The following is a 15,121-nucleotide window of genomic DNA, read 5'->3' as shown; positions in this document are numbered from 1 at the left end:
AACCAATTTGACTGTAAACATACGGGACTTTGCAAAACGTTTAATGGCCAACAATACTTCCTTTTATAATTTAATGATTGTAATAGATAATATCACTTACTTATAGTTCTTCCATTTGATTCTAACATCAACTTTTTCTACAATTTCATTCAATTCAGTTTATTTTTGTGCTATTTCTTTACAATTAAGCTAATGGCAATTCATAAAAGCAAACAAGTATTTTGAAATTATATCAACTTTTTTTACTGAATTCATATATAATTAGGTATACATTAGTAGACATAAATTACCATTTTTAAGGTAGTTGTTACAACCTACAGTTCCATAACCAGTACGGATTGTGTGTGTTGCCTTTCAGTACTTCTTTACACTTGTTAAACCTTTATTTTTCAGATCAACTTTTTCATATTCCTCAACATTATTAGAGTATTATTCACCAAACTGAATGCATTTAAAACTCCGGATGTTAAAAGGTACCGGTATAGGTAGGTAGTTGCTAGCTCATCTAACACTAGAGTTACTAAAGGTGTTTGTTGGCATTCAGGTTAAAGATCTGAAAACTGGAGTTACTTTGCTCACGTAGTTTTATACGAATTCATATTTGCTGAACAAACTTATTCGCACACGAATACAAAGTTTAGTGATTTCTGACGTTGTAGTGTCTAGTGTCTGTATGGTTCTTTTCGGGATCTTCCAAAACATACATTTTCTACATCCATTATTTTACTATTTTCTTTCACCATGTTTTATTAATTCTTTGATATCTAATCATTATATAATGCAAGAAAATTATATCCTTGAAGTCATTTTGATAGTCTGTAAAACAAGATAACATAATTGCCTCGCAAGTTCGCTAGCAACAATGACTTTTGCCGAACCTGTTTATAGGTCTCTAACCTAGACGAGCCATTATACAGCTAAAAAACTTGAGATGAAAAATGTTTTACGGCAAGTCTAAGAAGATGTTTGATGTTCTTTCTTATCCCGGACTTAGTTTTTATTTGCTATAGAGGCTTTGAATAAAGATAGAGTTTATGATCAAGTTTTTAATCTGGTTTGAAATTGGCGCACGTTTATTATTGCCGTGACATTGTTTTTAAGATCTATTGGCAATTGTTAGTTGCAAATGTTTTCATTTGAACTGCATTTCACACATGCTACCTCAGGTAAAGATTTGAAATTTTGAAACATTTAATGCAAACTAAACATAGGAAATAGTTTATTAAAATGTTGCGCATGTATAATTAGCTTATTTGTTTGTCCGCCTGCCAGCATGAAGAAACAACAAATATGTTAGAACATAAGTAAAGTTCTTTGTAAAAGGAACATGCTCTATGAAAATATACAAATACAATAAAAAAAAAATGAATGTACTGTTCACTTGACAGATAGTTGTATAGAGATTGCAATATAATCACCTGTAGATTTGATAAGACACATATACATGTAGTAAGTAGATATGTATTGCATGTATAAACATAGTAGAATGAATGCTAAAGGACATGCAAAATCATCATTTATTTGATATTTACTTTCTCTGAGACAACTTATAGGTCAATGAAGATTTTGTTAAATGGGCGATGCATACGTATGTTTTCGTAAGATAGATATATGATATACTGTTTTACTCATACAATTAAGAAAGAATCTGTTTTATCGAACAAAGTCATGCTGTAAAAAGTCGTGAAAATATGCAACACCTTTTCAGAAACATTCAGCGTCATTATGTATTCAACGTCATATATGCACTTGACTGGTTGATTTTTAAAGTAACCGTTCAGTCTCATAATTTTATACAGATTTTTTCCGAATATTGCAGTATCATGTGGTATTTTATGCAGTGACTGGACAGTCTAGCCAATAAGAATTCATTTATTTATAGTGTATAAAACAAAGTAGATTACGTAACCTGAACTTATTTCATACTTTTCTTATATATATTTCTAGAAAGTTGGCAAAGTCGACGTTGGTACTAATTCCACTGTTTGGAGTACATTACATAGTTTTCATCGGGTTACCTGACAAGGTGGACGAAACTACAGAATTGGTCAAATTATATTACGAAATGTTCTTTAATTCCTTCCAGGTATGTACGAAGATATTTCATGTCTATTTGGGCCCCACCCCCTCCCTTTCCTAAATGACCACTACTTAAAATGAAAACAAATGTGCATGGCATTTAGATTTCCTTCTGTTCGTCATTCAATCCGTTATTTGTGACGCGCACATCTCAAAAGCATTTGACATAGAGTAATTAGACATTGTATTATTGCTATTTGTGTATCCGTGGATTTGTTTTGAATTTTATTATTATGCATAAAGGGCCGAAAACCTTGTGTCACATGTATCCCAAAAAATATTTCACCTTGAGTTATGGAACTTATCGGAATTGTATTCAATATGAAATGTTGTTCACTCGGGGTGTTATATAGGATTTGAGCTGCCTCCTCCTCACTCCCGTACATTCAGTTGACACACGCCTAGTTTTCATACAACGTGTAAGAAACATTTTGGATTAAAAAAGAGTAAAGAGTTAAGAAGGGCCCGTCTACGTTAAGAAAATCCCAGGGATCATTGCATTACGATCAGTGGGGATGGCGAATTTCTTCATTTATAATTTATCATGACTAAAACATTCCTAATATTTGTATCTAAAATGGTTTACTTATTAACTTGAAGACATTTAACGCTTATCTCTCTAATTATAATTTATTGGATTAAAAAATCATTTGAAAATCAAATTCTACATGCTGCGGCAGCAAGCTTGTAAAACTGGCGCTCTCACTTTAAACAGGAAAGAAAATTTATGTACATAAAGTCACATATATCAACGATATTAACGTAAGTGTGGAATTTTCAGACGTAAAACCTAAGATATGCCTCAAGTGTTGATTCTTTAATTTCAGGGTTTCTTGGTGAGCCTGTTGTTCTGTTTTCTGAATGGAGAGGTAAATTGTTGTTTATTCAGTCAGATAGACATATTGCACATTGCGCACATACTAAATAGTCACGATACAAACAGAGATAATCAAATATACATCATTCCTGATTTATAGGAAAATACTTCTTATAGTTTTGTAAAGTGCAACATATGAACTCTATCATATTTTTGTAACATTTCATCACAAGCGATGACAGCCATTCGATAAATAACCAGTACAAACACATTTCTCGAATTCTAGCTCGGCTACACGGAGCCTGTAAGCCTTAAAATGCTTCATTTTACCTGAAACTGTCTAGATTGCCATCGACCGTTTTCCATGACGTATTTTCGGTCATGGTTAGAAACAAAATGAAGTCCTCATCGAACCTTGCAACTTTATATTTTTGTGTCTTTATTGTATTGTTTGAATTTTACAAAATTCACTTTCGGAAATATTCTTATTTTTATAAGTAATATGTGCGAATCAAAAATTATGTTTCATTCTATAACTTTACAAACTGACATTCGCCGAAAGTTCCAGAATTCTCAAAGATAAGTAAAAATCGGATTTGCAATAATATAAATTGGTCTAGTGGTAACACGCTTGACTGTCAATCCAGAGGTCCGGGGTTCGAATCCCGGTCCAGACACTGGAAATTTCTGAGATGCTCTTGAGTGTCTCCCACCTAACTAGAGGCCTGTACTGGTTCTTCTTCCAGAAAAGACGGCTTCGCGTGTACCGGTGCTATACACATGGCACGTTAAAGAACCAGACTGTCTATTCGCAAAGAGCTAGGCTAAGTTAGCCGGACAAGATTTCTCTCTATCTGCTCTGAGGGCTTTATCTCAATCTGTCCCTCTGGTCAGATCGCTCTGTGTCTGTACTAGTAGAGGATGAATTTCGCGCCCTTTGTGGCTGCGTTTGCTATATGTAAAGCGTCTTTGAACGTGTTTATCATGAAAAGGGCGCTATATCATTCTGGTATAATAATAATGATAATAACTATATGACCTGTATAACACTGTATGTGACCGTATATCAAGTCAACACTGTATAATATTCCAAGAACAATAGTATTAGAACATAAAGAGGTAACAATATGTACATAAACTATTTCGTCTCAGCTTCAACTTCATCAAAGAAAGATTTTAATTCTTCCTATTAGCAGTCAGATATTTCCGTCTTAAATTAAAGGTGTTAGACACAGGTAAAAACATAAAACTAGCCATCTTTACCTATACATGTAGATCTATACCAAGTTTGCAAATCTGTTATGTCAGTTATTATCTTTAAATGATATACGTCCTTTATAAATGCGAGTTCTTTGTTTCTCCATTTTTCAGGTACAAACAGAAATCAAGAAAAAATGGAGACGTTATGTTCTGAAGCGCGGAGGTAGTGGTTTCAGACGTGCTGGGAGAGAAACTCTGACGTCATATATCTCGCGAACACGTGGCTCAGTGGCGTCGGCAAGTGCATATGCATTAGAAAAAGACATACCAAATGGCAAAAGTCGGTACAAAGTCGACAAAAATACCCAGAACGGCAATTCATCGACCGATAATTCTGAACATATAGATCGGAATGGATTGATATCTTGCAATACAAGCGACCATGAAGCTCATTCAATGATAGAACTGACTCCACCATCAGGACAACATTACAGAAATGAGGATGTGCCACTTATATTGAACAATAATGAAAACATAAAAAACGATGAAACATCTGTCAAGGACTGAAATGTATTCCACACAATGGATGAAATATTCTTTTCTTCGGAATAGTTGACGGTATAATTCTGATATCGCTAGTTCCGTTGTGTATTGATCTGTGATAGAAATAAGTTGGAGGTCTATGTAAGACAGCCCGGTATTGTTGTAATGTGAGTTTGACCGGAAGCAATGACAAATGCTATTTTATTCAGATATTTAAAATTATTTATTGGACTACTTGTGTCCAGACAAGTAAAGAATTTAATAGTATACTACTAGTATACGAGTTCATTGCAGTACTCTATCCAACTTCAGCAATGAAACAAAAACAAAATGATGCCGTAGATACAATTAGTGCGTTGACCACCGTGCGTTTGATGAATTTCTCACTTGATATGCACGACCAATTCGTAATTTAGTGTCATATTGTAATAGTTCATTCCACATATTTTTATATCTTATAATAATCTCTTTAGGTAACTAAAGATCAGTTTTGCATTTACACAGAACAAATCTTGCAAAACGTTCTGTCAAAATCTATACACAAGTGACTGCATGTTCTACTGTTTGACAGACAAAAATATTGTCTCTCAAGATCACATACGTTATAGACATAAATAGAAATAGTGTCGTGTAATCCCTCAAGATTCACGTACGTTACAAACATAAGATTTACGTACGTTATAGACATAAATAGAAATAGTGTCGTGTAATCCCTCAAGATTCACGTACGTTAGAAACATAAGATTTACGTACGTTATAGACATAAACAGAAATAGTGTCGTGTAATCCCTCAAGATTCACATACGTTATAGACATAAACAGAAATAGTGTCGTGTAATCCCTCAAGATTCACGTACGTTACAAACATAAGATTTACGTACGTTATAGACATAAACAGAAATAGTGTCGTGTAATCCCTCAAGATTCACGTACGTTATAGACATACACAGAAATAGTACACTATTATCTGTGCTGATTTAGGTACGTTACAGTTAGTGATATATGTACGCTATAGACTAAGTAGAAAAATTACACATAAGATTTACGAACATTATAGACATGATTAAAAAATATTCGCTCTAATTTGTCAATATTCACTTATGTTCTACATCTTTTACAACATTTGAAGGATGCATACCTCACAATATCATAGCTGTAATAACCTATATAAAAAAAAATTCAGAAAACTGACGAAACAAACTAATTTGAAACTTTTTTGTTTTTGTAAGGAAACGTGATTTTTAGCAAAACATTATATGCGTATTCTGTAAAATTTGCAAAAATATATTATTTTTACAAGTATTTCTACTTGGTTTCTCTAAAGCTAAATTTATTTTAGACTTTACAGTAATCATATTATATTAGCTCACCTGAGCACTCAATAAAATCTTGGACGAGTTTGATATTGGGTCATCTGGGGTCAAAAACTAGGTCACCAGGTCAATCAATTCAAACACTCTAGAGGCCACATTAGGATAATATCTTCATGAAACTTAGTCAGAATGTTAATCTTGATGATTTTTAGATCAAGTTCGAATCTGGGTCATGTGGGGTCAAAACCTAGATCATCAGATCAAATCAAAGAAAAATCTAGTCTACACTCTAGTGGCCACATTAATGAACATATCTTAAAGAAACTTGGTCAGAATGGTAATCTTTATAATATTTAGGTCAAGTCCAAATCTGGGTTATGTGGGGTCAAAACTAGGCCACCAGGTCAAACCAAAGGAAAAGTTTGTTAACGCTCTAGAGGTCACATTTTTGACTATATCTTCATTAAACTTAGCCACAATGTTAATCTTGATGATCTTAAGGTCAAGTTCGAATCTGAATCATGTGGGGTTAGAAACTAGGTCACCAAGTCAAATCAAAGGAAAAGCTAGTTTACACTCTAGAGGCCACATTTATGAGCATCTCTTAATGAAATTTGGTCAGAATGTTAATCTTGATGATTTTAGGTCAAATTCAAATCTGGGCAGGTGGGATCAAAAACTGGGTCTCCAGTTCAATCAAAGGAAAAACTAGTTAACACTCTAGAGGCCAAATTTATGACCGTATCTTATCGAAACTTGGTCAGAATGTTAATCTTGATGATCTTTAGGTCAAGTTCAAATCTGGGTCAGGTGGGTTGAAAACTAGGTCACTAGGTCAAATCAAAGGAAAAGTTTCTTAACACTCCAGAGTCCACATTTATGACTGTATCTTCATGAAACTTGGTCAGAATGTTAACCTTGATGATCTTTAGGTCAAGTTCGAATCTGGTTCATGTGGAATGTGACCTACTGATCTACTTTGTTGCTTTTTAAGATACAGCCTTGAAATTTAGATGACATGTACAGTTTTGCACACCGATCTTAACACTGACTTTCATTGACCATGAATGTGACCTACTAACCTGCTTTCTTGTCTTTCTTAGATACAGCCTTGAAATTTTGATGACATGTACAGTTTTGCAGACTGATCTTTAAACTGAATTTCAGTGACCATGAATGTGACCTACTGACCTACTTTCTTGTTCTGTAAGATACAGTCTTGAAATTTGGATGACGTGTACAGTTTTGCATACCGATCTTAAAACTGACTTTCAGTGACCATAAACGTGACCTCCTGACCTTCTTTCTTAATATTTTAGCATCAGTTTGACATTTGAAACATGTAGCTCATATTACTCAGGTGAGCGATCCAGGGTCATCATGACAGGAAAGGCTAATATTTTAGGTTAAAAGATACACTGTGATACCGGTTTACCAACAATTATGAGATCTGCTTAATTTTTCGGTTCTTGAAGAGGGTTTTCATTCCTGAATTTGCTGAATTCATTTAGAGCGTTGAATGCACACCTTTTGTTATTTATATCAAATAAATGAGTTATGGCCCTTTTGCGTTCAACCTTCTGTTCATAATACTGAACATTAAATCCTACTTGTCTAAAGTCATTTTGATCCGTCATTGGCAGTGATCAAAGCATGTAAGCCAGTCCTAAAATTCTGTCGTCTTAGATCTGATTTATTCAATGAATTATTTGTTTGAATTGGCCTGTGCCAGTTTTATGAGCACGCACGCCATACTGTTTCCTCTACCAGAAGCTAGTAGTAAGTTTTAGTGTTTGTTGATGTACATATAAACTTTCTATTTATGTTTTTACATTAAATGATTTTTGAATAAACACACAATGACAATTTGTACTTCTTCCTTTTTGTCAGGCTCATGTCTGGGGTCTGGGCTATATTTACAGAGGATAAACAAGATATCGTTTGCTTCATTTCAAATATAAAACACAGATTTGCTATTTCTTGCAAAAGAACCATGTCATATTTTGTGGTGTTGTACTAAGTTCACTGGAGGAAATCAGTCCATCTTTACTGTTTAGAAAAACAATAATAAACTTGATATTCCTGGTATTGTTTCATTTAATTATTTTTCATTTTGAAATATTTATAGGTTATCAGATTTGTATCGAGAAATATGCTCGAGGTCTGCGGCGGAAATATTGCGCGACTTTAGTAGCGCAATATCATTCCTCGAAAGAACGAGTGTATATTTCTCGAAGCAAATCTAATAATCTTTTTATTACATACACTTATCACACTTATAATAGTTATTATATATATATGATATAAATTTGTTTTTTTAGTCTATGTAAACTTGAAAATATTGTCGTTGAAGAGGCATGCAATGTATATAAACAATTAATTGACTTAAAACGTGTCACTGAATCTCAGATAGTACTTATTTCATAATTTTTAAATAAGATTTCCGTTCATACAAAGATTTGACAATAATAAAATGTATTCGATTTCCAAACGATTTGCGTGACAACGTACCATTGTCTGTGAGGAGACATTTATCCTTTTTATCCACTAGAAGAACTTTGTCACGATTTATAGGCAAATCTTGTCTTTTTTTATTGTTTGCTAGATTCTCTATATCGGAGTAAAATAAAAGAGGCACATCGATTAATATGAAAATCATCGTTTTCTTTTCAATAAAACATTTCATTAATTAATGAGTTTTATTTCAATAAAGAACTTATTTTATGTATAATTGTTAACAAAATCGTACATGTAAAACAGATACAGTGCGTTAAACCATGTAAGATATGCTTTCTTAATTGAAAGTAGGAAATAAATCCAAAAACGAGGGAAGCAATTTGAGACTACACCTCGCAGTGTGCCTGTAAGTTGTAACCCAATTTCAGTGTAAATGTCGAGTTAATCGCAAAGTATTTATATACTGTATTGGTAAATCTGGAAACAAATGTAAAACCTCGTGCTGTTACAGAGAGATTAAAACATTAAAGATCTCCTGTTGGTCCCAGTGGAAAAGGTGGAAATAATTTTCGTGCTAATGAAATGCATAAAAGTGTTCAAACGGAACGCTACCATTAATAATTCTTGCTAAACGTAGATGTAATGTTGAACATAAGAATAGAAATGGAAAGAAACGAAAGATAACATATACATGAAAGAGTGCGCCCAGAGTGCATAGACAAAATTGCGAATGAGTTATATGTATTAAACAATTAAATAATGACTTCTTCAGTGAGGTATTTCAGAAGCCTACTAAGGTTGACAATAGTTTAATGAATATATCTGAAAAAAGAAAAGTTTAATTTTTAAAGGGCAGGCAATTGGTTCGTTAGACTGCCAAACTTTGGTTTCTTAAAAGTCTAATTCTTAGAAGAAGAAATGATTTTGTCAAAAGATAAGAATGAATCATGTACTGTATACCTATTCTTAGATTTCATAGCAGAAATAGTATATGGTATTGGTTAATTTAATATACTTCCATTGATTTGTAAAACCCCGTACAATTCTCTTAATTAATAATTGAACGACATCTCACTATATTTAATACGCTCGTTTTGGGATTTTGATTGCTCATGTGTCTGTTGCCTGCCCATCTGTTTACCGTTCCTGTTAGGAGCTTAACATGATAACCATGGAAACCTTTGAGTTTAAACTTGGTATATAGGTAGGTGACGATAAGACGATTTGCAGGGTCCCCACAATCCCCTCCCATCGCCACATTACATCCCCGCCTTAACTCAAACACAATTTCTTTTATAATTTCTTTTCCTTTTCCACTGATCTAGAACTTTGAGTGTATATTTCCATTTCCCGGCTTTGCAGAACTCTTGTATATTTTTAGTCTTGTTTATTTTGCTGAGTATATGCACTAGAAAAACACTGAAATAAAAGTATTGCAATTAATTAAACATTTCACATGTACAAGCGAAAAGGTACATATGTTTGCGAAATAAACATGAGGTTTGATAAAATTAGCAGATGTCTTTGAAACAATGGCCAATATTTTTATTCCTATTTTGATTTTGATATTACTGGTAATATTTACAGTTTATTTCTACTTTAGACCGAAGTCAAAATGAGTGTCTAGAAAGATATAACATGCTTTATCACGCACGGAAACAACGATTATCATCAAGTGGAACTATTCATGCAGTTAACAAGTGTTTCAAAAATAGGCTTTTTCCATACTATTTCCTAACGTTCTAAAATCGACCTACTTACCCGTTTTTAATTAAACTGTACAAACCTACCGCAAGTTTAGATGTTCACGCGCGGGATGATCACTTTCACCTGTCAATCAAATTAAATGAGTGTGCTTCACATGGAAAATCTATCTCTTTCACTTGTCAATCAAATTAAATGGGGCGAACAAGGACGAAGATCCAGTGGGAATATCTATAATCCAAGAAGCCAGTCCCCGAAAACAAAACAATACAGCAGTGCATGTATGTGTAAACGATATAACAAAGACAAAACAACATGTTCAGATCTAGAAGATGATAATAAATCACTAATTGGACATGTTATTAATTAAGTTTATACCCGTGTTCACTTCGATACGCTCTGTTTTAGCAAACTGAAATTTAAAGAACCATTACTTAGACCTTTTATTACAACATACATCAAAAAGTACTACACCTCAACAGCGTCCGAGTCATTATGTACATGTATTTAACTCTTGTAACCGTTGTATAACTTAACTAGTTTAAAGTAAATATTTTTAAAAGTGCACTGCATTCTGTAATTTTATCTTTTCCATTATCTACCACTTTTATGTCATTATCAAATGATGTAAAGCAAACTATGATTTTGCTTTATTCTGAAATCTGTCTTTTAATTTTGGATGAAATAATTTGTTATGCGAAGTACAGTAACACGTATTCCATGAACGTTTAAACTGCATTGTATATGAGTCGAAACACTAATAGTATGAACAAATCTTTACACATATTTGGGAAACTGTATTTGGTAAAATGTAGGTGAAAAGTATCAAATATATCTTGGATCACGCGAACAAAATAGGGCTAAAACCGTCGAACAACATGAAACAAAAACTTATTTATTATATATAAAAGATCAAATATATGTCACTTGTGAACACCAGATCTTAAACTGACTTTTGCAAAAAGGAATAATGCGTCTGTTGTTCACTAGATAAAAATATTTCGACTATACGTTGAAACGAAAATTATTCTGTATATATTCAAAGCAAGAATGTTGAAATATAAATACTTGCTAATCTGTTACAAACTGTGAAAGAAAATATGCAAGGTTTTCAGTTAAATTGTTATGGAACGTTCAGACTGATCACGTGGAAAACATGGTGTGAATATTCTGTCAGAACTTGGCTGCCAGCAATTTTCATACGAAGACTATGAAACTGGCCTTGAAGACAGTTCTAAAAATGACCTTTTCCCATTGGTTGTATTCAGAAACAACCAATCATGGTCTTAAAATCTATTTGTCTGTAAAAGCAGGCCCGAGATTATTGGTTTGTTTCTGAATTGTATTCAGAAACAACCAATCATGGTCTTAAAATCTTCTGGTCTTTAAAATCAGGCCCGAGATTATAAACTCTCAAAACTCAAGCATGGACCTCTGTCTGCAAAGGGTTAAGACCACTGACTTCAAATCACTTGCCCCTTGTAACCTCGCATGTGAGAAAACCATCCAGTCAGCCAACGAACAGAAGGTCTTGGGGGTTTTCTCAGTTGGCAGTCTATGCCTGACATAATTCTCAGTGGAGCTCCCTTGTCTTCCTCAACCAGTACAAGCTAGGAAGTCGCCATATAACCGAGTTTAACTATAAAGCCAACAAACAAATACAAACTTATACATCGTATTGGTTGTTTTCATGATTAATTTTGACATTGACCTGTAGTGGAGTGGCATTCTCACCGGTATAAAACACAGTTTTATTTACATAAATCCTTGTCACTAAGATTTGAGAAGGACTTGAGAAGCAGTGCAGTAATAATAATTTGGTCAAAAAAGTCTTGTAACAATTTATTATTCTCTCCAGGTAACAAGATAGCATTCTGTTCAAAGCTACGTGTCATAAAATGGCTAGAAACCTATTGCGTTTGTTTTTACTACAAGCCAAGAAGAAAATTAAGCCATATAACGTTTCTGTTTTGTTGTGGAATAATTACGTCAAAATGTAAACGTATACTTTTTTTAGTGTTGTTTCTCAAGCAAATGACAGAAAAATCATATTATAGAAATAAAATGCTCATAACAGAACTCTAAACTTTAGAAACGAAATGTAGTGACAATAACTAAAAGGTGCAATATAAATATCTCGAGGATTTATTTGTGTAGCTTTTTTGTTCGTGTTTTATTCAGTCAATTCAAACTGTGTTACCTTTATTGAAAGTCCATTATTTCAAGAAACAGTATGACAATGTGATTTCCTTTTGGCATTTTTTCGGTGTCTATGTACATCATGAAATTAAGTAAAAACCATAGCCATCCCATCCATACAATCTCAGTAACTTGCAGTTATGTCTGTGCGGCAAGATTGGCATTGCCTTCTTGCGCTCCATCTCAACCGTCACTTTGGTTTAGTCTGATTTTATCATGCAACTGCTATGCAAAGTGCCTGATATCACTTGCCTGATATTTTATTTTGTTATCAGGTCATTGACCTGATATCAAAATTAAGCTCCTCCCATATTGACGGACTAGTTTTTACATCAGTTTCCTTCCAGATTAAATTTTATTACAGAGTCCAGTTTCGATGTTGCACAACTTTTTTTTCTAAATTTCTGTAATCTCAACAAATTTCCTTGAATATGGTTGTCTCTAATTTTATCACACAGACAATAGCACTGAATGACGTCATTGTGAAACGTTCATCATGACATCACAATGTTTACATGGATCGATTCTCGGAAAGGTTTACAATACACTTCACAATGTATGTTATTATACCTCACTTTTGTCTACAATGGTAAAATCCCATTACCCGAAAAGGAGATATTTTGACTGCCAGAAACATTTTTAATCTTTTTAACACGTGACCAAGCGAAAGTGACTGTCAGGTCATGTGACCGCGCTGATATTTTGAATGTCATATAAGGGCAAATAACTACTTCAGTTTTTTAGCCATATGATTGCCTCCCTTGTACAGAATATCATATTGTAATGATAATGACGTCGCTGTTCAATGTGTACACAACTGATTACCGCGCTAAAGATGAAACTACTGAATTAAATGAATCAAAAACATATTTATTTTTTTGTGTTTAGTTTTGTTCGGTATAATAAAATAAATACCATATGGCAGCGTGTGTGACATTGATATTGTCAACCCTCGGAACAGAATGTCACCACTCGGCTTTCGCCTCGGGTGACATTCTGCCCTCGGGTTGACAATATCAATGTCACACACGCTGCTATATGGTATTTATATAATATACTTATTCTTGATTTATGCCTTATTTATGGCATATACATTTATCAAGTATTAGCAAAAGTATTTGATTATTATTCTTGAAACAGTTAATTATAATTGTTGGATCAGTGTAAATTTAGTGATTTTAAAAACTATAAAGCCTGGAACTGGAAGTGAAATTTTCAGCGCTTTGGACATGAGTCAAATGTTTCATGATAGATCAATGGAAATAAAGCATGTTCTGGTTAATTCAAGAGGATGATTTTTGATTTTTACGTAGGTAAGAGTTTATTTCATTGTTAATTTTTTGCAAGAATATCAGAAAGTCAAAAACATTGTCTGAGTTGAATTCAATATGGCTGCCGTATTGTGTCGTTCAGAAGTTTCAGGGGCGGATGAATTTTCAAATCCGTAAATAATAAATTTAACTTTTTGCTTCAGAAGACATTTTTACGAAATAAGAGATGAAGACATATGTTTTTCTAGGCAGTTTGTATGAGTTTCATGGTTCCCTCACCCCTTCCACCCCATATCAACCTCGACCTGATAACATTGATATCAAAAAGACAGTAGCCTGTTATTCTCTATAAATCTGCCTGTAAGCCCGTCCAATAGGAGAGATCGTGTTTGTACACAAATTGTTTGTATATTCTATTTTTAGAACTGATAAGACAAAGATCGGGTGGGCAGACGCCGAGCGTCCATGTTTTTTGTTAACAGTGATGTTTTTCCAACGGCTTAAATTTTCTTTAAACATGAATAATATCGATATTTTTTTTTGATCAATGGAAAGGATATAAAACAAGCAATTTATTGATAACTTTTAATTATTATTTCAAAATAAAATGGATTAATTATGAACGCTTAACTTACAGTGTTTTTTCTAAAAGTTTGGAGCATCGCTACGCCGCTATTAAAATCATATGTCATTTAAAACGGTTTTTCATTTTTAAAAGATATTTGAACAAGAAAATATGAAAATCGTAACCATTTCAAAACTTTTTGAATTTTTAAAATCCATAAATGAACGAAAAAGTTATTAAAAATTAAAAATTCCGATCCCATACACAAACGATGTAAAAATACTTTGTTTTGCCAACCACCAGATAAACAGGTGTTGATGCGTGACGTCAGGGCGATCTCTCCTATACAGTTTTCAACTGGGTACATCTGTATTGTTTGGAATTTAATATAGGTATACGGAACGCAGGAAAATTTGACACGGTTAACAAATATTTTTGAAACATCACTGAAATGCAATAGGTTTAAGGAAAATATAAAATCTATCAGAAATGCTTTTTTTTTCATTGGAAACTGTCGGTTCTTTACAAGATAACAGTCTTGAAATGTATAGTTTATGGACATTCTCGGTGATTATTTCAAAATATTTACACATACTTTCTTGTTTATTTTACAAAAGTTTATTTTTTATTACCACTATACCTCAGTATTAACCAAGTGATACCTTATATAGGTATATTATTTCGGTAATGAAACTGGACATAAAATACGCCATTAATAACATTTTCAAGTTTTACAGACAATTAACCATGCACCACTTGGCTTAAACATAGTTCAAGGAAATGTCAGGGTTGGTCCACTGTTATTAAAACTACAAATCATTTCAATTTAACGAGTTATTACCTGTCTTTATCACCATTGCTTAACAGGTTATGAGAAACAGAAAGCCTCCCACTAGATGAAACAAAACATCAGAATTGCAGTTTGGCCACTATTTATATGCATCCTTTATAATCAGTATTTAAAGGAAATAAA

At 33.2% G+C, this 15,121-nt stretch overlaps 2 protein-coding genes across 8 annotated transcripts in view; both read left to right on the top strand.

Moving 5' to 3' along the window:
* Positions 1–7,824, top strand: part of LOC123531523 (secretin receptor-like) — a 103,854-nt gene extending 96,030 nt beyond the window's left edge. For 6 of the 7 annotated variants that reach the window (XM_045312576.2, XM_045312572.2, XM_045312573.2 and 3 more), the window contains 4 exons: positions 394–485; positions 1,948–2,086; positions 2,907–2,948; positions 4,268–7,824. In XM_045312576.2, coding sequence (XP_045168511.2) covers positions 394–485; positions 1,948–2,086; positions 2,907–2,948; positions 4,268–4,663 — 669 coding nt within the window. In that variant the 3' untranslated portion in view covers positions 4,664–7,824. The remainder of the gene's footprint in view (positions 1–393; positions 486–1,947; positions 2,087–2,906; positions 2,949–4,267) is intronic. The other variant, XM_045312571.2, reaches the window with a different exon arrangement.
* Positions 7,825–13,438: 5,614 nt separating this feature from the next.
* Positions 13,439–15,121, top strand: part of LOC123532252 (parathyroid hormone/parathyroid hormone-related peptide receptor-like) — a 30,600-nt gene continuing 28,917 nt past the window's right edge. Inside the window, 1 exon segment of the mRNA XM_045313647.2 lies at positions 13,439–13,625. Within this exon segment, the coding sequence (XP_045169582.2) occupies positions 13,604–13,625 (22 nt within the window). The 5' untranslated portion in view covers positions 13,439–13,603.

The sequence above is a fragment of the Mercenaria mercenaria genome, chromosome 11 (assembly GCF_021730395.1).
Source record: "Mercenaria mercenaria strain notata chromosome 11, MADL_Memer_1, whole genome shotgun sequence".
In the NCBI taxonomy this organism is placed as follows: domain Eukaryota; kingdom Metazoa; phylum Mollusca; class Bivalvia; order Venerida; family Veneridae; genus Mercenaria; species Mercenaria mercenaria.
Note: the sequence above shows the minus strand (reverse complement) of the source record. Positions and strands in the feature narration are given on the sequence as shown.